The 20,570-nt window shown below is 35.9% G+C and overlaps 1 protein-coding gene across 1 annotated transcript; it reads right to left on the bottom strand.

The window, feature by feature from the left end:
- Nucleotides 1–228: 228 nt before the first annotated feature.
- Nucleotides 229–17,124, bottom strand: LOC124634704 (transmembrane protease serine 9-like). Its single transcript, XM_047170364.1, has 14 exons — nt 16,866–17,124; nt 15,334–15,448; nt 14,036–14,198; nt 11,595–11,800; nt 8,814–9,019; nt 8,466–8,526; nt 7,352–7,472; nt 5,008–5,083; nt 4,394–4,475; nt 2,965–3,127; nt 2,067–2,272; nt 997–1,202; nt 763–820; nt 229–528 (listed from the first exon to the last, which is right to left on the bottom strand). Exons 1-14 carry the CDS (start codon nt 16,920–16,922, stop codon nt 407–409), a joined length of 1,842 nt encoding a protein of 613 aa, XP_047026320.1. The 5' UTR covers nt 16,923–17,124; the 3' UTR covers nt 229–406.
- Between the last annotated feature and the right edge of the window lie 3,446 nt (nt 17,125–20,570).

Below are 20,570 nucleotides of genomic sequence, written 5' to 3'. Positions count from 1 at the left end.
TATGACGTCATCAAGACATAATACAATAGGTCGAACAAAAAGAAACAAAAAACAGAGTCAATAAAGAACCGTTGTCATAACATCTGAGTTATAATTAAGTAGGTAAATATTCCACTAGGATTTGAATATTAGCGATCTAAAACATTTGATAAAGCGTAACAAACTGATTTATGGCCGTAACAGTTTAATGAAGATAATTAAGAAAGTTAATATATTAGTGAAACTGCATTTTTAATTAAAATAAAATTGTTTATTGCATTTTTCTTATCGTCTGACCGAGAGCAATGTAGGTAAACAGCGAGGTGTGAGATAGGTTTACTTATCTCTCGCTTGATCATTTCTTGATCCTCCATAAAAAATTCTTTCGTCTTCTTTTGTGTACACATTTTGATTTGAAAATCAATACTCAGTATTTGCAGTAACAGCCTTCCTGGGTGTTATCTCTGATCCAATCTAAGTATTTTGTTACTCTTGTGTAAACTCCCGGATATCCTTTTCTAGCGCATCCAAATCCCCATGAAACTATTCCTAAAACGAGAAAGGATTTTAATAATTGATTTACTTGTTTTAGAAACTTCCCGTCTTACCACAAAAACTTTTAAACGTCAGTTTAAGCCTTGTCTAAAAAAATGTCAAATTATGACGTTGACATATGGTTCATTTTGGAGACACAATTTTTTTAGACAGTTGTAAAACAGGCGTTAAAGTTTTTGTAGTAAGGCCATTCGGGTCTAGAATCGCTATTTATGAGAAATAATTTACCTATTAGATCATACATGTGTTCCTCATTTTCTGCAATCAGTGGACCTCCACTGTCACCCTGAAAACCAAAGTCATTTCTATCAGTACCAGAAGAACGAAAATGTTCATTTAATTAAACAATTATTGCTGAACTTATAAAATGTTCAGAAGCTGGCGACCAGACGTTAGCTATGACATACATTCCTTTCAGTGGAAAATCAGTACGATCTAATTGATTTGGATTTTTAAACTCACAGTGCAAGCATCTTTATGAGCCGTCTCAGGGAAACCAGCACACATCATGACTTCTTTAATCTTGGAGGCATTATAGTTGGTGTTTCGACAGGCCTCATTGCTCAGCACTGGTAACTCTGCCTCCCGGACGGTGCAGGACCACTGGCCAGTCTCGTTCATGGCTCCCCAACCGGCTACTAATGCTGTTGTTCCAGTGTATAATGTATCTGAAATTGGGAATGAAGGATACATTTCTTGAAAGAAGATATACTTATGAATGTTAAAAGTGTAAAGTTTAAAACTTACAGGTTGCAAAAAGTGTAGCCTTTCTTACACCGCAAAATTCAACAAAAAAGGACCAACCAAATCCCATTTCGTGGAAAGATTACACATCGTAAAATTTTGGAATATTCCAAATTATTCCATTAACGTCAACATTTTATTGCAAGCTTAATTTATATATGCCCTTAACCGTTGTACAATTATTACACATTGTAAAATCAGGGGATAATATTATTAAAGTGCTCGAAAAAGAAGTCATAAAAGAAGAAAAGGCTTTCGTGGAATAAATGTGTATTAAGCTATAAATATCAGGATTGGACCCTTAAATTTTAGCCGTAAAACTGGGCTCTTGAAATTAACAGCATCAGTCAGAGTTCTTAACCGACTGAAAGTTAAATGAAGTAGGCATATAATAATTATTTATCAGCCAAACTGATTGCAATCACAATTAAAAATAGTCTTTATGTAACCGAGGAGTATATCAGCCTTACTTATAAACGTGAATTAAATAATAAGTAATACTTAAGGGCTGTTTAGTAAAATTCTTACCTATAAACGTTGCTTAAGCATGTCTTAACTAACATTTAATCACTACTTAAGACTTTAAGTAGTGATTAGTTAAAATGTTGCTTAGAGGGTGATTAGAGATTTTTATAAGTAAGGGGGTTAATCTTTATTCTTTCAGCAGTAGCAGCCCTCTTCCTGCCAGATCTTATATGGACTCAAGAAAAAGTGGGCCTATGCTTGTGCTGGCTTTTTTCATTAATAACAATCTTATCAAGAAGTCACCAGAAAATTAATCAACTCACCATCAGTTTTTGGCAAACACACGGGCCTGATAGCGTGTGTATACTCAACTCGCTTGTTGAGCATCAGCAGAGCTATGTCATTGCTCAGATCAGTCAGTGTGAAGCTGTGAGCGATCACCTTTACGACGTACCGAGTTTCGGCAAACTTAGTTTTGTCGCAGCGATCATGTTCGCCGAATTTCACTCGGAACATGAACCACATGAAACTGAAAGCCAATACGTTAGATTTTTTACGTTATTTTTCAATAAATACATTAAATACGTTAGATAAAGATGGTCCAAAAAATAATGTTGCAGGAATAAGTTATAAGAATCTTTCACATACAGCAGATAACTATCGATTTCTTGTTAGAATTGTAAAGTTTTGATTTTTATATTCAGAAGGAAGTCGGTGTTCTACATAACAAAGTCATCTGTTTATTTTTATAAATGCGATTTCCTAAATGGTCATAAGAAGTAGCTATCGGAATTAATTTCCAATATGTTATAACGGTATCTCGCGTGTAACTGTTCCAAATCAAATTAGTGTTTTGATACAGTTCCATAATACAAATATAAACAAAAGCTAATCTACTTTCCGCGTCAACTAGTACGGTAGGTAATAATTATCAGATATATAAATAAAGTAAATGCGATAGTGGGGCAAGTCGGTTCAACTTAGACGAGTTATATACTACCATGGAGAACAAATGACTAGCGGAGATGTCATATCGCAAAATTTCCTAAGAAATGAGCTCGGATGCTTATGTTCAGGGGGCGAGGAACGTTGCTAGCTCCGCCATTACACGTCTTTGAAACCCACCCATTATTTTCAAAATAAAATTATCAATCAATCAAGACCATCTCGTTACTGCAAGAAGACTATCTTTACTTGCTCCTTGAGTACATCGAAACTTACCCTTTCATACAATGGGCAGCGGAGATGACGAACTTGTCGTTAATGAGTGAGGCAGCGCATCCGAATGATTTCTCGTATATGAGTCGTCCCAACCACGGGAACGCGTTGACATCAGACTCCATACCGCCCACCACTCGGGGCTCCTCGTTGCGCTCTCCACAAGCTTATAGAAAAATTTTAGATCATTATTTATCTATAGTAAGCTTGTTTCAAACAAGAGGGTAAACGAGGACGTACTGATGGTATACCTATTTCTAATACCTGTACATTGAAACTTTTAAATCAAACTCGTAACTATACTTCTTTTGAGTACAGAAACCTAACTATGTGAGGTCCATTTTTTCGTATATTTTAAGTATGGCGGAAAAGTGTTTTGTCGTGATGTATAAATTAAATAGTGTCAATTGCTTGTCAATCTAAAATATTAAATTGGAGCTACTGCCCCAACGTCTATCTAGATTTTTTTGGAGTCACAATGAACTTCATGAAAATCTAATATGTACTGTATCATGTCCATAGGTACACAAGTTCAATAACTTTTGTCTTAACAATCAGTCTGAAGTACCAACACTTCAGATGTGACAACTTCAAACACGAAACGGTTACTTGAAGTGTTTACTTTAATACTTTAGTGTTTGCAACGTAAGATAATCTTTACTTTAAACTTGACGGCTCCTGGGGATACTAAAGTGTGAAGATTGTTAACTTTGATACGACTTTTAAGAAAATACTTATGATACACGAGGTTATGAGTAAAGGATATTTTAATTTATTTTCCTCCGAACCTAGAAAAATGTATCGGCTTTTAATAGAGGAAAGCGATTTGATTCACTTTGACAAAATGTGCGTATTCCAAGAAAATAAAAATTTTTTTTCGTTAATTCCAGAGCATATTGGAAGTCTTAAAGTATATTTCAAATTATTATGCAGTTGGGCTGTATAACTTTGCCCTCTATTAACTGAGCTTAAGGCGACGAATTGGTAAACAATAATTCCATAACCGGCACGCGCATCTAAGGGGCCAAGAGGGGACGGAGCGTCTGAGCGGAGCGGTTTTGTAATTTTATTATTTAGAAATGATAATTTGATAAAAATTCCTTCTACAATTTTAAAGAGTATGTATATACTCAACTACTAAAAAAGTTAAGAGGCTTAAATCGGTCCCGTTTGCCCATAATATGTGAATCTCTTTTTAAAAAGAGGTATGTTTGATATTTTTTTCTCTGTTATGAAATTTACCTAATCATGTTTTGAAGTCTAACAAAATAAAGTTTTTATCATGAACTTTCAGCTAACCAAGTTGTATTTTGATCCGTTTTGTATTTACTGAGAAAAATTGAGATCCTTGGCGCCAAAATTTCCAATTCGTCCTCTCAACGTAGTATATTAAAAGTACCGCGTAACGTAATATATCTAGTATTTAACTTACCACAGTCTTCGCACGGGGATAGCTCCCTTTTGACATAATGTGAAGGTCCACGGAAAGAGTCCTCGGAAATCACGAGGTCGTCCTGATATAAACATAATGTAACTGTACATCTAGGTTTTCTGATTTTACGATTTTTTTATGTAAAAAAAAACAGCCTTAGTAACGGAGTTCCTAAAACTGAAAATATATTAGTATATTTCAGTCTAAAAGGAAGTAGTAGTAGTAGAAATTAGTAGGTTAGTTGGGTTTCGGTAAATTCGGTTCATTAACATGGTTTTATATTTTTATTATGATTCGCTGCGTGTAAACGGTGAGGTACCGGTATCAAAATAATTAATACTATTTACTATAGAGGTGTATTCTCATAAAATAAATAGGCAATTTAAATATTGAATTAGATTACGTAATGACCTATTTAATAAAAAATCTGTCTCAAGTTTAGGACTTCCCACATTTAAATATTTATGTAGATATATTTACAATGAATCACTTTATCGCTACTTAGCATGCGCACCGCAAAATATGTAAATCAAGGCAGACTGTTACCTATTTACAAAAAGTCGTAACACCGTTTGAAGAAGATAAATATTGTGAACAACAGTTAGTCAACCTACCTTATTTAGGCTGAGCGGTGAACTGCTTGACAATACACTTATAAAACAAACTATATAACACCACAACATCGCGACACTCCGATTTAATATAAATTAAAACAAACACAATTTAACTGAACTCCGTAACTCAAATGTTGAACTCTCTTTAGAAAGTTGCATGTGCTTAGGGTTCAATGGTTTTGATACACTAAGTCATGTCTTCGATCTCAACGCACTTTATGGGTACAGAGACTTTAAAATGTTGCAGCGACGCATCCGAAATTAAACTAACAGTTCAATTTTTAATGCTCGCGCTAAAGCTTTGGACCGCTGTCCGTTACTTGCCACTCGTCATGTTCGAGTAGCGAGTCTTCTGTAAAATTGTTATAATACTTTGGAGCTTTCGTTAATATTCTAATGATCATATGCGTCATTTTAGCGTTCCGAGGGCTGTGCGAATGAGCGCTTTATTTGGCAATGACCTCCGCGGTCATTCACACCGCTCAGCGGTAACACTCACGTTTGAGTTCAATTTCGGTCTTATTAACTGCACGACAAGGGCGTAATTACCTGTAAAATTTTTGGATGCAATTATGCCGCAATCAGTTTCTTCGCATCAATATTACTGCTTCAATTATTATGTGCATCTTAAAGAGGGCCGAGTCTTAATTACCGCGACGAAATTAAATGACCCCCGAATAAATTACGTTGCCTTAATTATTTGTTTAAAAGGAAATAAGGCCTGTTGTGTCGTTGACATTTGGCTGCAACATTTTGTACTTTACAAGACCTCTTATACTTCCTTACATAATTTAAAAGACTCGTTGCATTTGTTTGTGAAAAATTGGAAGCACGTAATTTGGTACCTACCAACCATTTAACTTATCAACTCGATTAACGTTTCCATAAAGGTACAAGTTACATAAGTTATACCCTGGTCAAAAACCTTTCACTTACGTAGGTATTCAGTTGACAAAACGAAAGGGCATTGATGATATGACCACTTTGTACTGACTCTCACATGTCCTGTAAAGGCAAGTGCAAAGGTAAGTGGTACACTGCCTTAACCTCCGGAAAACACAGGTAAGATTATTCCCCATTTATGTTTTTCTTTCACATACCTGGTTACAGAATTTTTGTTAAGCCACCATTCACCACAAAATAAAGTAAACGTCTCAGTTTTAAATAAACATTAACAGCAACTAACTGTATTTCGATTAAATATTGATATAGTCGCGCTAGGATAACGCCGTGTTCTCCTAACCTGCTGCAGTTGTTCCTGGCCTAATAGGTCAAGAGTCTAGTGAAAGTACGTTTAACGAGCAAAGCGAATAATTGCCTTTGATTTTCTTTAATAGCGTGTATGTCCAATGAGTGAAGTTGAATATTATTAAAGTAGGATTTTTTAAACATAGGATAAGTGTCGATAATAATACACCTTTGGTTAATTTTCAATTATACTTTAGCAAACCTATCAAAAATGCCTGTACAATCTCTCACGATCGGAAGATTGGAATGGGAAATGAATAATGAATTTTTGGAAAATGACGATCAAGGAAATCGTAGATGGATTGTGTTAAAGACGATATATATCGAAGAGTTCAGTCTCTCGTTATTTTTGTACAGATTCTTCTTATCGTGTGGACTGCTGATAATAGTCAAAAACCATTTATTAACTATCAAACTGTCCTAATACTTCACTTTGTTTAACTTTTGAACTATTGTAGGTGCGGCGGCGGCGTCTGAAAAGAAACTGAAAAAAATAATAAAAGGTCTACATTTTGTGGTATTAAATAAGGAGCAAATTATTATTTATTTGAGGTACTTTATTGTTTAAAAATACGTACAAAATCATGAAAGAATATCACTAATCTAAGATACTATTATTATTTATGTAAGTTACCTGTAGAAAATTTTATGGCAATTCCATGATGTTATTCATCATGCTCATTTGTTACATCCTTGCTGACTTATTACCTATCTACTAATATATATTTTGTACAATTTAATAGTACACAAAATTAAGCATAAAATCGTATATTAATATAAATATTTTTTCCTAGACTTATTATTTTTTAATAAATACACATAATATCTAAATAATTCGTGCAATTTTCTCCAAATATTTGGTTATAAATTACATTATATTATTATTTACTTCATAAGGACTAAAGGACAGTATTGACGCAAACTATATATGGTGACGCAAAACTATATGGTGGCGCCATCTATCCCCACGAAAGGAAGATTACTTTCATCACAGTCAACATAGATGGCGCTATTTCAACTATCCTAAATAAATGCATGTAGATATTTATTTATATTTTTACACTGCTAATGCTATACCAATGTGTTCTGTGGAGACTAATCGGTGCAGTAGCAGCCATCCTGCGTGTTCTCACGTATCCAGTCGATGTAGTTAGTAACTCGAGTGTAAACGCCCGGGTAACCAACTCTTGCGCAACCGTTGCCCCATGACACTACGCCTGCAAATTTCGTTTTCTTTAGAAAGTGTATTCTGAACTGTGTTAAGATTAAAATAAATAATACATAAGCAGCTTTGTTCGAAAGAGTTTTCCAAAATAACAGTACATTGATGGCTGAAGAACTTTCGCTTTTTTAAGTAGGTACTTTGGGACTTGGGTACTTTGAAAGAAAACCGCGATCATTATGCAACGTACAGGCACAGATTATATAATAGTTACTGTACAGGTAGGGCTGCCATTTCGAATTTCGCCAAACCCGGACAAACATTAAAAAAAACCCGGACATCATCCTCCGAGCCTTTTTCCCAACTATGTTGGGATCGGCTTCCAGGGGCCCGATTCTCCTAATTTTACTTAAGCGGCATACGATTCACGTTCGACTCGATTCGAATGAGATCCAATCCCGACTCGATTACGATTGAAGCGTATGTGGCATTCCGCTATTTTTTCTTTGAAATAAACGTTTTTATCCTTTTCTATCATTCAATAATGAATCATTTTGTCTGCAAATGATTTACGATTGCAATATGATTGTAGAGCAAACTACCGCATAGACCAAAATCACCAAAATAGCAGACCAATCGCACACCAATCAAATGTCAATCGAATACGATTGGTCTTTTATTAGTAGCAGAATGCCCGATATGGTTAAAACTGCTATTGCGATCATATTGCGATTCGATTTTGACATTATTAACTTAGGAGAATCGGGCCCCAGTGCTTCCTTACATGACAAGTGTCCGGGTTTTCCCCGGACACTTCTTGAAACCTCGCCCGGACGGTCCCCGGACGGCCTCCTAACGAGGACAAATCCGGGGAAACCTGGACGGATGGCAGCCCTATGTACAGGTAGCCAGATGACCGATGAATTAGTCAATGGGGGCAAATAAAAAAGTGTACAATGTTTTTATGTGAATCACGTCTATAGTCCCCATTACGTAGCAATGGCGGTGTCATAAGCTAAGAATATAAGAATAAATCTAGATAAATTACCGATCAGCTCGTAGCGCTTGTCGTGTTTCCTCTCGGCTATCAGTGGTCCACCGCTGTCGCCCTGAAACATTAATCATTTCGAACGTTATATACGCACGTGTAGGTATGTGTCCTTGAAATATGGGCCATCCATTTTTAGGGACGGCCTATGCAATTTTCTTTGGCAAGCCCAAAACTTGATGAATTAGGTAGTCACTTGTACTCGGTGGGTAGATTACTGTCTCCTTCAGTAAGTTATGAAGTTAAGGCTAAGTAAGGCAACTAAGTATAAGGATGACTTGAAATCTTTCGAATTATATATTTACTTTGAACTTAATCATACAATTTATTATTTAGCAGAAGCCTTACCTGGCAAGAATCCTTTTGTCCCGTCTTCGGATAACCAGCACACAGCATGTTGTCCGTGATCATAGAGGCGGTATACTTGGTGTTCCGGCACTCCTGGTTGCTGATGACTGGTACTTCTACTTCTTGCAGCGTGCATGATACCTTGCCCTCCTCGGTGAGGGTACCCCAACCTGATGCGACGGCTTTCACGCCCACATAGAGGTTTTCTGGGGAAAATATATGTACATATAGTAAGTTCAACTCAGTCGTGCGCGCGGCCCTATGTGTGGGTAACCCTTGTACATATACAGTGACTTTGTGTGCGTGACAAGAGGTACAGTCGGGTACAAATACAGTTATTTAGGGGTTGTATACGGCTGTTTAAAGTACAGTTATTACGTAATTTAGTTTATTTATTTATAATGATTCTGTATCGCTACTTGAAAAATCAAATGATGAATTTTCGGATTCGCTACTTTCACCAATGTTAATTATAAATTCTGACTCCATGTCAAAATGTCTATAGTATTCTTCTTTTTTCTTTTGTACATGTCGACAAGTATTACCCAACATCCCTTCATCAATTTGACCTAAACGTTCATTTATGAGTTTCATTATTTCCGTCTTATTTTGGTCGACATTATGCGAAGCAATATAATTTTTTAAAATTCCCCACACATTTTGTTTCCATTATTATACTAAATTATAGGTCTTTTACATTCTTAGTCCACACATTTATTTATTGTCCGCGTACCCCGAGCTAGAAAATATGTAAGGAGTATTTAATTCATCTTAGATATTTCACTTCATTTATTTCTTAGATACTGTCAATGTCAATTTGAAAAGCCGTATGAGAAAATAATGATAAACTGTAAAATGTAATAATAAAAAGCTTTGAATGTTGTTTCATTTTTTTGAAACGCTACCTGACTCCTTAAAACATTTTCTCCGTGAAGAACTAGACATTTTCGTAAACGACTGTACCCATAACAAAAAGCGACGAGAACACGTCATGCTCGGACGACGTCACTGTCACACGAATGAAAGTTGTATATTTACAAGCCGACGCACACATAGGGCCGCGCGCAAATCTGAGTTGAACTATCTATAATTATTAATATTTTATTAAATTTTAGACTCTCTTTGAATGTTTTGCAGATTTAAATAAAACTACTTTTACGGATTTTATCGCGTTATATTAATATTATTTAATCCCGACGTTTCGGATCCTTTACAGCATCCATGGTCACGGGCAGACTAAGGTGTTGGTCGTCTTGATATATTAGTTACAAACAGCTACCCTACATTTTGTTGATTATTATTGACAATCCGATTCACGCAAAACGAGCTCACTGTATCCATAGGTCGAGCAGTTGTAGAGCCCTGCAATCTGCACCCGTAACACCCAAATTCTACAAGCGGTACGTAGATGATACTTTCACAATACTACCATCTGACAAAGTCACAGCATTTTTAAATCATCTTAACTCCATAAACCCCAAAATTCAATTCACTATGGAGTCAGAGGCAAACAACTCCTTAGCTTTCTTAGATGTTTTGGTTATCCGTAACCCTAATAACACCTTGAGTCACACTGTGTATCGGAAGAAAACCCATACAGACAAATACCTTCATGGTGAGTCCCACCACCACCCAACACAGTTATCTACCGTTGGTAAATCATTGTTTCAGAGAGCACGTGGGATCTGCGATGAACAACACCTGGGTGCTGAGCTTCAACATGTCAAGCAAGTACTGCACGACAACAAGCTCCGAGTACCGTGCCCTCGTCGCAGAACCCGCGTGAAACCAGCCACAGTTGAGCGTCTACCTGCTGTTCTTCCATACATAAGAGGAGTCACAGACAAGATTGGCTACATCTTGAAGCGAGCTTCAATCAAAACCTACTTCAAGCCGCTGAAGAAGATCAGTCAATTCTTACCACCTGTCAAGTGTCACATACCTCTACAAGATGCGGGTGTATACAAGCTTGAATGTGATTGTGGTCTCTCTTACATAGGCCAAACTAAAAGAAGCATAGGGACCCGCGTAAAAGAACACATCGCCGATGTCAAACACCGCCGTTCCAGACAGTCAGCAGTTTGTGAACACACACTAGACATGGCCCAGCATTACATCAGATTTGATAAACCACAAGTCCTTGCAAGAGAAAACCGATTCCTACCTAGGATGATTCGCGAGGCTATTGAAATTAAAAAACATCCAAATTTCAATAGAGAAGATGGCTGGTGCATACCACCTGCTTGGAATCCCATCATAGAAACTATTAAATCAAAATCCAAGCCTACAACTGCTCGACCTATGGATACAGTGAGCTCGTTTTGCGTGAATCGGATTGTCAATAATAATCAACAAAATGTAGGGTAGCTGTTTGTAACTAATATATCAAGACGACCAACACCTTAGTCTGCCCGTGACCATGGATGCTGTAAAGGATCCGAAACGTCGGGATTAAATAATATTAATATAACGCGATAAAATCCGTAAAAGTAGTTTTATTTAAATGTCTAATATTCGCGTAAGTGTCAGAAATCAATATGTTTTGCAGATATTACCGAGTTCAAGTTCTCAATTTAAAACTCCCAAAAGTTCTAAGAAGAGATAAAGTGAATTTCAGCTCATACACAAAATGACTAAAAATAAATGAACTCCTGACTCTACACCTTCCACCACGAAAGAAATCAAAAACAAATCCTAGACCCTATTTTCTTTGATCCTGAATCCCGGATTGGAGTAGTAAAATGAGCAATCTCAAAAATTCCGTGTACATTGAAAACTTACGGTTGTTCGTAGGCAAACAGATCGGCTTGATGGTCTCCGAAATGGGAACTCTCTCGTTCAGGCGGAGCAGAGCTATATCATTGTCGAAGTTGGTGAGGCTGAACTTGTTGGCGATGGCTCGCAGCACAAACCGAGTCTCGGGCCGAGAAGTGGCGTTGCACCGGTTATGCTCTCCGAAGGTCACTTTGATCATGAACCACATGAATCTGAAACATTTAATAATAAAATGATAGAAAACATAAGGAATTAGTGAGGATCAAAGCTTATTTGGGATTTTGCCTTCATCGTCTCAGTTTTATCATCTGGCTGGATTTGGGAAATCATGTTTCATTGAGTTCCCATTGTTGTTCGACTATCTCGTGACACAGCTTCAGATCGAGATTAGCGTAGTGCTCTATTAAACCTATGTTGTGCTGTCATTCAATTTTAACCCCCACTGTTGCAAAATTGCAGTTGGTGTTTTCTGCATATTTATCACAGTTTCATCATTCAAAAGTTTGCTTTTTGTTCACTTGCAATAGTACCTAATACTAGTAATTCCCTGTAGCGTCAACAATCAACGAATGAATATGTAGATCACATTTTATGATTTAGTTCGCATAATTTGCATTTTAAATAAACAAAGCCATAAATTGGTTGCAAATTAGGATCCTGAGTTTTTAAGCCAAAAAACAAAAATGACTCACTCAATCCCAAGATTAAAAACATTGTAGGTTGACAATGATGCCTTAACAACAATGATTCAGTGATTTAAGTTTTGAGAGTTCACGATCTCGTGATTTGGGTGCTTCTTTTGTTCATCGCAATTACTACCTACTCATTCTTTCAGGAATGGAATTTTAGAAGACTAAGAACAAGGGTTCTACATTTTTTTCCTTTATGTCCGGATTACCTATATATTATTTTTATCATGCAACAGACGAGAGTACCTAAGTACTTTGACAAGTCGCAAAAGAACTCTCTATTTTGCCATCAAGTCAATAGAGATCTCTACTTTCACGAGCACGTTCTTCCAACTTTCGCATAGATTCTCATAAAAACTCAAAAGTTCTGTAACCATGACAGTTAATTAATTCAGTTGACAAGCATCTATTGTGTAATCAATTGTTTCTTTTCGATGTCAATTGTTCGACCAACACTAGCAAGTGAAGTTTGTGTCCACGTTGAGCGAAAGTGACGCTCAGTGTTTTGGCGGGCCACGGTCATGAATACTATTAATGTCCCTCAATAACGCTTTCACTTGCGTACATTAGACTCCGCTACTGTCATAGAACAATACAACCACCGAGACAAGTGGACACCTTTTGAACTCCCCGATACTGCGATTTCGGATTTCAAACGCGTTCCATACCTGAAGAGATGAAGCCGACGAGAGCTAAACAAAAAGTCCACAAACCGCCTAAAATGGTCATTTATCGAGGATAATGAACTTTGAGTTTGGAGCCTGCTCCTGGGCCGGTTTCAAGGTGAACGTACTTATCGATACTGATTGGTATTCACAATTTTGTGGCATGAATTTATTTTGGACTTGTTTGCCAATTCTTAGGTTATCGGACTCGTATTTAATGATTAACGATGTCATCTGCAGTTTGATACGTCGTTATTAGTCATAAAACATACTCAGAGCAATTAGAACTTCGGAAAGACATGATCTTATTTTTATTAGCAGGTATTAAACTTCGTAAATTAGATCCAGTTCATAAACAAAGACAAAATGTTCTGGAATGGTACCTGCTAATATTTTGTTAATATCGTTCATTATCGTTATAGTGTCATTAACCTACTTCTTTATATGCCAATAGCCTTTTAAATAATTCCTTTGTTGATTTGTTTGTCATTATTTACGTCACGATATTGCTTCTATTAGCCTTAATTACAGGAACTTCCCAATAGGCATCGGAGTTTTTATAATTTTTCATGGATTTACTTATTTGCGCATAGAAGATTGATCTCGTAGGTAGTGTTTGGAGTCAACACCCTGTGAAGTGGTTTGTTGAACAAACACTTATTTTCACGCTTCCGCGCCAACTATAGACACATGGCACATAAAAATTAGCTATTTCTATAAACTGCTAGGCTTAGAATGGAAAAATTATAAAGTTTATTTCTATTAATAACGTTTAATAGGATTTTAATAACAACTCCATTTCGATTTCCTTTTATAATTTTAGCCCGTGCAGGAAATTATTGAGCCAGATAAATACATTTTTCTGAAAGAAAATCAACTACTAAGAAGAGGTATTACCTATGCGTTGATCTCATTCCTGTTACCATTTCATACACGAGAGCTCGTTTCTTTTCTAAGCAGGTAGAAACCTAAAATCATCTGCATACCCTGGTTGCCACTGTCAAATCTTCTATAGGTACTGTTAAACAACAAATGACAACCGGGTTCACCTGCCTAAACGCCCATCTTAATGTTTAAAGTAAAACCTCCTTACCCTTTAACACAATGTGCGGCTGTGAGCACATATCTATCATTGATGAGCATCCCCCCGCAGTAGAACCGCTTGAAGTAGGACAGACGAGCCATCCAGGGGAACTCGTTGATGCCAGCCTCATCACCGCCCACGATACGCGACACCTCATTCCTTTCGCCACATTCTGTAAATATTCATTAGGGAGGACTTTAGAACTAAAAATTCTCAGAGGATTCAAGATCAATGAAATAATGACCAACAATCATAGAAAACATACATAGAATGATCTACGACCTAGAACATGATCTTATTCTCGTTTCATGGGCACAAGACGAAACATAATTTTGCGCCATGCTATGGCTAAGGCATGGTCTTCATAAGCAAGGATACTAGAATTACTAATCGATTATTTTCAAAGATGCTTCATCTAACTTGAAATCCTTTCGTCCTTCAATGTATTCATTGTTTATTTTGTATGCATTTAGGTATGCCAATGCAGGTATCCTTTCTCGTTGTGAGTCACAGCAAAATACCCATTTCCCCCTAATCAAAACATTGACCCATTTGTTAAACTTATTTATGTACTTTCAATGCTTCCTTGAACTGTTCACTTATTAACCTACATTGCCCAAGGTATTAGTCAATTCTAAATCTAATATCGACGCTAATATAATCTAATAAATTTTATTCCGACTGGGGTTTGTCATGAGTGCAGCAGAAAATCATCAGGTATACAAAACCTTAAATTTTCAGTAATATCATATCTTAGGCTTAGCTAGTTAGCTAGGGTAGAAGCTATTTATACTGAAAAGTTGCGAATGACCATCCTCCGAGCCTTTTTCCCAATCATATTGGGGTCGGCTTCCAGTCTAACCGGATTCAGCTGAGTACCAGTGCTTTACAAGAAGCGACTGCCTATCTGACCTCCTCAACCCAGTTACCCGGGCAACTCGATACCCCTTGGTTAGACTGGTGTCAGACTTACTGGCTACTGACTACCCGTAACGACTGCCAAGGATGTTCAATGACAGCCGGGACCTACAGTTTAACGTGCCATCCGAAACACAGTCAATGGTGTCTAAGATATATTTAGAAAGTACATACAAACTTAGAAAAGTTGCATTGGTACTTGCCTGACCTGGGATCGAACCCGCGCCCTCCTACTTGAGAGGTTGGTCCTTTACCCACTAGGCCACCACGAATGACCATTGTAATAAAAAAAAATTGAGTTAATAACTTAGTGTTTATCATTTTGTTCCAACTATGTACTCCATATTCCTGCTAAATTAGTCACTCCATAATATGATGTGCATACTAACTGCAAGAACACGTGGTCCTGGGTTGGTTGGCTTCTATCAGCGGCGGCCGGTTGCCCCATAAGCCGCCGAAGACATTCTTCGTGTACAATCCTCTCGTATCCTGGACTACATCGCCCTGTGTTAAAGATAAAGAGATTCATTAATATTTCCAGGAATGGAGGTTTGTTTCTACCTTTAGGGAGTACTGGGGCCCGATTCTCCTAAGTTAATAATGTCAAAATTGAATAGAAATCGAATCGCAATATGATCGCAATAGTAGTTTTAACCATATCGGGCATTCTGCTACTAATATAAGACCAATCGCATTCCAACGATATTCGATTGGTTTGCGATTGGTCTGCTGTTTTGGTGATTTTGGTCTAAACGTTAGTTTGTTCTACAATCATATTGCAATCGTAAATCATTTGCAGACAAAATGATTCATTATTGAATGACAGAAAAGGATAAAAACGTTTATTTCAAAGAAAAAATAGCGGAATGCCACATACGCTTCAATCGTAATCGAGTCGTGATTGGATCGCAGTCGAATGTGAATCGAATGCCGCTTAAGTAAAATTAGGAGAATCGGGCCCCTGTTTACGAACAGGTCTTGCAATAGATATTATATCAGGAGACAACAATATTCTTCAATCAACGACTGAAAAATGAGGTGTGTCTTACGATTCCTAAACTTAGCTAATTCTATGTTGGATAATTTACCTACTTTCGTGAACAGTTTTCAAAACAACTTGTTATTGCGATATTTTCATTGGAAAATAGGTCCAGTCATAATTATAGTCTACTTACGAGTTGTTACAACACTGTTCTAATTTGTTTACAGTCTATACTTGAACTATTTGTTTACCCATTATTACTGTAATGCACCTAAGAGAAACTGTAAGTACAGTAATTTAAAATTAAATTGTCATGAAAAGTAGTTTCACATGTCAGATAAATAGCCACTGGATAATTAATTAAACTAATTACTTTATGAGAAAATCGCAAAGCAAAGGACGTTTTAGATTAGAAGGTCGAAATGAATTTTGCTATGATCTAGTTACTATTGGCGGGAAAACGCTTTCAGCATCATCAAACTTTCTTTTTTCATTCGTGTAGAATCCATGAATGAGAAGAATGAAGAATCAGACTTTCAAAAAGATAGCTTCTTACTACTTCGGAGATAGTTTTTGCTAACCTTTCACTCAATAACAGTTAGGTATTTGCGAATGACGGAAATCTACTAACAAGCCTTAATACATGTCTATCTTTATATTTACAGTTGTAAACAAACATTTTACAACAGGTTTTATAATTAAGCATTTATATTGGTGTCGTGTCTAGAATAGCCAAAATCTTGCTTAATCTACTTATACAAGCTATAAATATGCAGGAAAGAAAGCATGTAAATTCAGAATTAATTAATTTTGGCCAACAAGACAGTAATATGGATCATTTTTTGGACCACTAATTGGTCGTTAACAGATACCAAAGGATAAAAGTCTCAGGACATTTTTATGATCAAGATTCAAACGAAAGTAAAAAATGCTACCAACCTCAGAGCAAGTGAAAGTCAATGCCACAATCACCACAATAAATAAACACTTCCACATTCTGAATCTGGTTTTAAAAAATAAACAGAAAAAAAAGAAAAAATTCTAAATTCGAATTCAGATTTTGGCGCTCAGCTGGCGCATGGTATTGGGTTGGTGAAGTTGTCGCGCGCGCTCACTACGGACACACACTGAGATGCGTCCACGGTCGTGGTCAAACAACGGACGTGTTTTGGATACGTCAACTCATACCCCACTAGTCCAATAGCATCATTATGCTTATTTCACACGATAGCAAACAAATCAGGCAATGTCAGAACGATAACGCAATTTGGAACAGAACCTGCCAGTTACAAAAAGCCTGTAGCGCTCCAACTTGAAACTACGTAGAACTGTGTGGAAAATCAACTTAAGATTGTAAATATATCCTGGGCAGTAAGGTCTCCCACCTTTTATTGTCTTGTCACGATGTGTTTTGATAAATCTTATTTTAAGTGTTAATGGAATCCATAATTCAAATTCATTTAAGGGATGACTGACACTTTATGACACACCTACCTACTCGTTTGTTTCGCGTCAAGCGTAGATGGTCCTAAGTGACTTGGGAAAAACCTACGTGCTCTAATTAACTGGTAATGCTTAAACAAAAGTAATTAATAATGTATGTTATATTATTATAATATGTTCAAACATTTACACAATTTTTATGACTGGATCTTTCAGCGCCAAGTCTTCCCGCAAAACTACCTACCCATAACTGTGGGATGGGCGTTCTGGGAGTAAACCATTTATCTATAATTAAAAAAACATTTATTTTTCAATCGTGAATTTATTTATTTATTTAGCTTTCTTCTATTTCTAGTCTTCACAGCCTGTAACTTAAATGTCGTGCTCAAAAATTGTTACCTGTCTGTACCAGGATCCAAAAGAAGTTTCTAATCAAAGGAGGTAGCATTTTGCTAATGTTCATTCTTATTATTCCACACTTGTTAACGAATGCAAAGTTCAATCAATTACCTTCAGGCATCGAGACTTTAATGGTAAACGGGTATATTTGTTACCAGAGCGCTTTTTTGAATGAACAATTTAGAAATAGTGCCATTTTAATTAGGTAGGTACATTTGTCGTCAGAAAAAAAAATCTTGGCTCTCTTCAGCTTATCAAAACTGTATGTAGCAGCTTCAGCGGTAAATAAAAGTACCTGAAAGAAAATTTTAGTTTTCTATTAAGTCCCTAATTCGAAAATACAACACTTTGCATCAGTCAAGATCTACGTTCCGAAATTTTGAAGATTAGATCGTCTTCCGTCCAATATTTATTTTGAGCGAAGGTGTAGATATAAAATACTTGCAATATGACCAAAGCCATAACACATTCCCTTCTGTATAAAGTCTTATAAAAACAATATCAGTAGGTAATCAAGACATTCAGCAAGTGATAAAGGAGATGGACACATGAGACGGTTTCGGCGCCGACGGGTTGGCTTGCAGCGAAAGTGTCACTTTCGAACCGCGTCACAATGGTCCGCTGTCTTTTTGCACATTCACCGGCAAGGCGTACATCTAAAGAGGCTTAATTATGCCAATGAGTTGGATTTTAACGCAGTTCTAAAAAGTTGCTTTCGAGAACACCCCTTGAAACATGATTTAGGCTTCTTGTTTTAGCTTTTATGACAACGAGTTTGTAGAGAGAAATAAAGCTTGTCATCTGAGCAGATTCTCCGAATCAATGTATTATGTACCTACATACTCGTACCTAGAGGGCACCTGTATTTCTTGTTGTGATGAATCACAAGAGCTAAAAAGCTTTTGCGGTTAAGATTATCTGTGAAATTAGGGATACGCGAATTTAAGAATCAAGCGAAGAATTTATAATTGTTGTTTGTCTCTCAAACCGCTTATATGAAGGTATAAATCCCCAAAAGCTCGTGTTTTTCCTTAATACAACCTTTAAGATCTTCACCTCATCACATAAATATCACGACTTTGTAATAAAATTTTGGACCCTACAGTAAAAAGATGACGGTCAAAAATAAAGTCATAAACATTTTTTAAATCTGTTTAATGTATAAGAGCACCTCGATAACAATTAAAGTGTAGTAACATCTTTGCAAAATTTAAAATCACATGTCACAAGTTATTAATAAGTTAATTAAATTAGTAATTAAGAAATAATTTGTATTTTAGATGTTTTATTAACTAACTTAAAGTAGGGATTATAACGTTAAAATAAATTATTTATAACAACAACAATTTTATCGTGATAGCGATCACAGATGTAGCCTAAAGAGCATTGATTCCTAAGAACTATAATAACATTAATAAGTAAGAAAAAACACTTCTGCAAAAAAAAAACAAATATGTCATCTATTAAATGTGAATCATACAGTTGGCTTCTAATGCTGGCAGTTTAGAAATTATCAAGGAGGAAAAATTAAGACGCAAAATCACTGGCGCCTCTCCAAAAACAAAAGTAGGTGTAACACGTTTTCGAAAGACAACTAGAAATAAATCTTTAAAAACAAAAACATTCATCTCCTTCGATGTTATCCTTTCACTGTTCACTTGACACATTCACATCACGGATTTGAGCAGAGTTCGAACGAAACATGTGAATACGAAAGTTTCCAACAAAAATTAAAAATAAACTGCGTTTTTTGTCTCAGAGTATAGCTACGCGTGATTTTTTTTCTGGCGTTAAGTATGGTGAAATACAATATCTTTCAGAATGAAAAAAAAAACAAGAATTTTTGCAATTGAATGGAAACCAAGTCAGAACAAAAACTAAATTGGTAATATTTTGTCTTTTTCTGGGAACAAAGTAAAGATAACACTTTAGGACTAATAATTATTTTTAACAAATCGATTATTACAAAATTAAATTATTCATAAAAATAGAACATTATGTACAAAAAAGTACAATAAACACTAAAGCAATAACGTCTTAATTTCTAATGGTAATCTGCACCACCGGCCTGTCCGAAGTAATTTAACTTACGATTAATAAAACAAGTTAATTTAGGTCCCTTTTCATCAACTACATAAACGCCTGTTTCTCTTAAAACAAATGTTTACTACTTTGAAAACTGAACGTGAAAATTCATAGTAAACAGTTGTTTTAAGAAAACTGAAGTTTATGTTGCCATGTATTTGGGCCTTAAAGTAATTAAAAATAGTGTTAATAAATGTCATGACTTTGTCACAAAATGCGATATTTTGATACACTTACGTTTGGCACGCGATGTATTAAATATCATTTTTTAACATAAGTTTATAGCCTAATGAAAACAGAAAATGATTTGTTAATAAATGATTAAAGATGAGAACCATTATTTACTGAATATGGGTACTACCTAAGTTTAGCTATAGGAGGTATAAAAAAGTTCTAACATAAAGAGCTATAGACTAAAGAACATGAAACAGAGGTATTTTTAAATGAGAAGGCTATTTTGAAACACTTATTTTGGGATCTTAATTATCTCGGAATCAATTGAGACCAAGGACTCAATTGAATGATATTATTTTCTCTAATTTGCTACAGCCTACTGGCAATCTAATATCGATCATGAAATAATCCTCATTTTTTCCATGAGAATTAAATTACATACTCCATTATTTGTTACAATTCTATTTTTAGATATGAATTTTGCATTTTCATTGTGAATAATAAGTGCCTATATGATTATTACGACAGCAAAGTTTTGATATC

Source organism: Helicoverpa zea, chromosome 11, assembly GCF_022581195.2.
Source record: "Helicoverpa zea isolate HzStark_Cry1AcR chromosome 11, ilHelZeax1.1, whole genome shotgun sequence".
NCBI classification, from domain to species: Eukaryota; Metazoa; Arthropoda; class Insecta; order Lepidoptera; family Noctuidae; genus Helicoverpa; species Helicoverpa zea.
Note: the sequence above shows the minus strand (reverse complement) of the source record. Positions and strands in the feature narration are given on the sequence as shown.

Excerpts from the sequence above, each read along its gene's own strand:
- LOC124634704 (XM_047170364.1), bottom strand. The coding sequence starts at position 16,922 with ATGTGGAAGTGTTTATTTATTGTGGTGATTGTGGCATTGACTTTCACT. Across the intron at positions 1,203-2,066 it reads GTGTTTGCCAAAAACTGATG|ATACATTATACACTGGAACA; the intron begins GTGAGTTGATTA and ends TCCCAATTTCAG. Across the intron at positions 821-996 it reads CTCATAAAGATGCTTGCACT|GGTGACAGTGGAGGTCCACT; the intron begins GTGAGTTTAAAA and ends TTTGGTTTTCAG.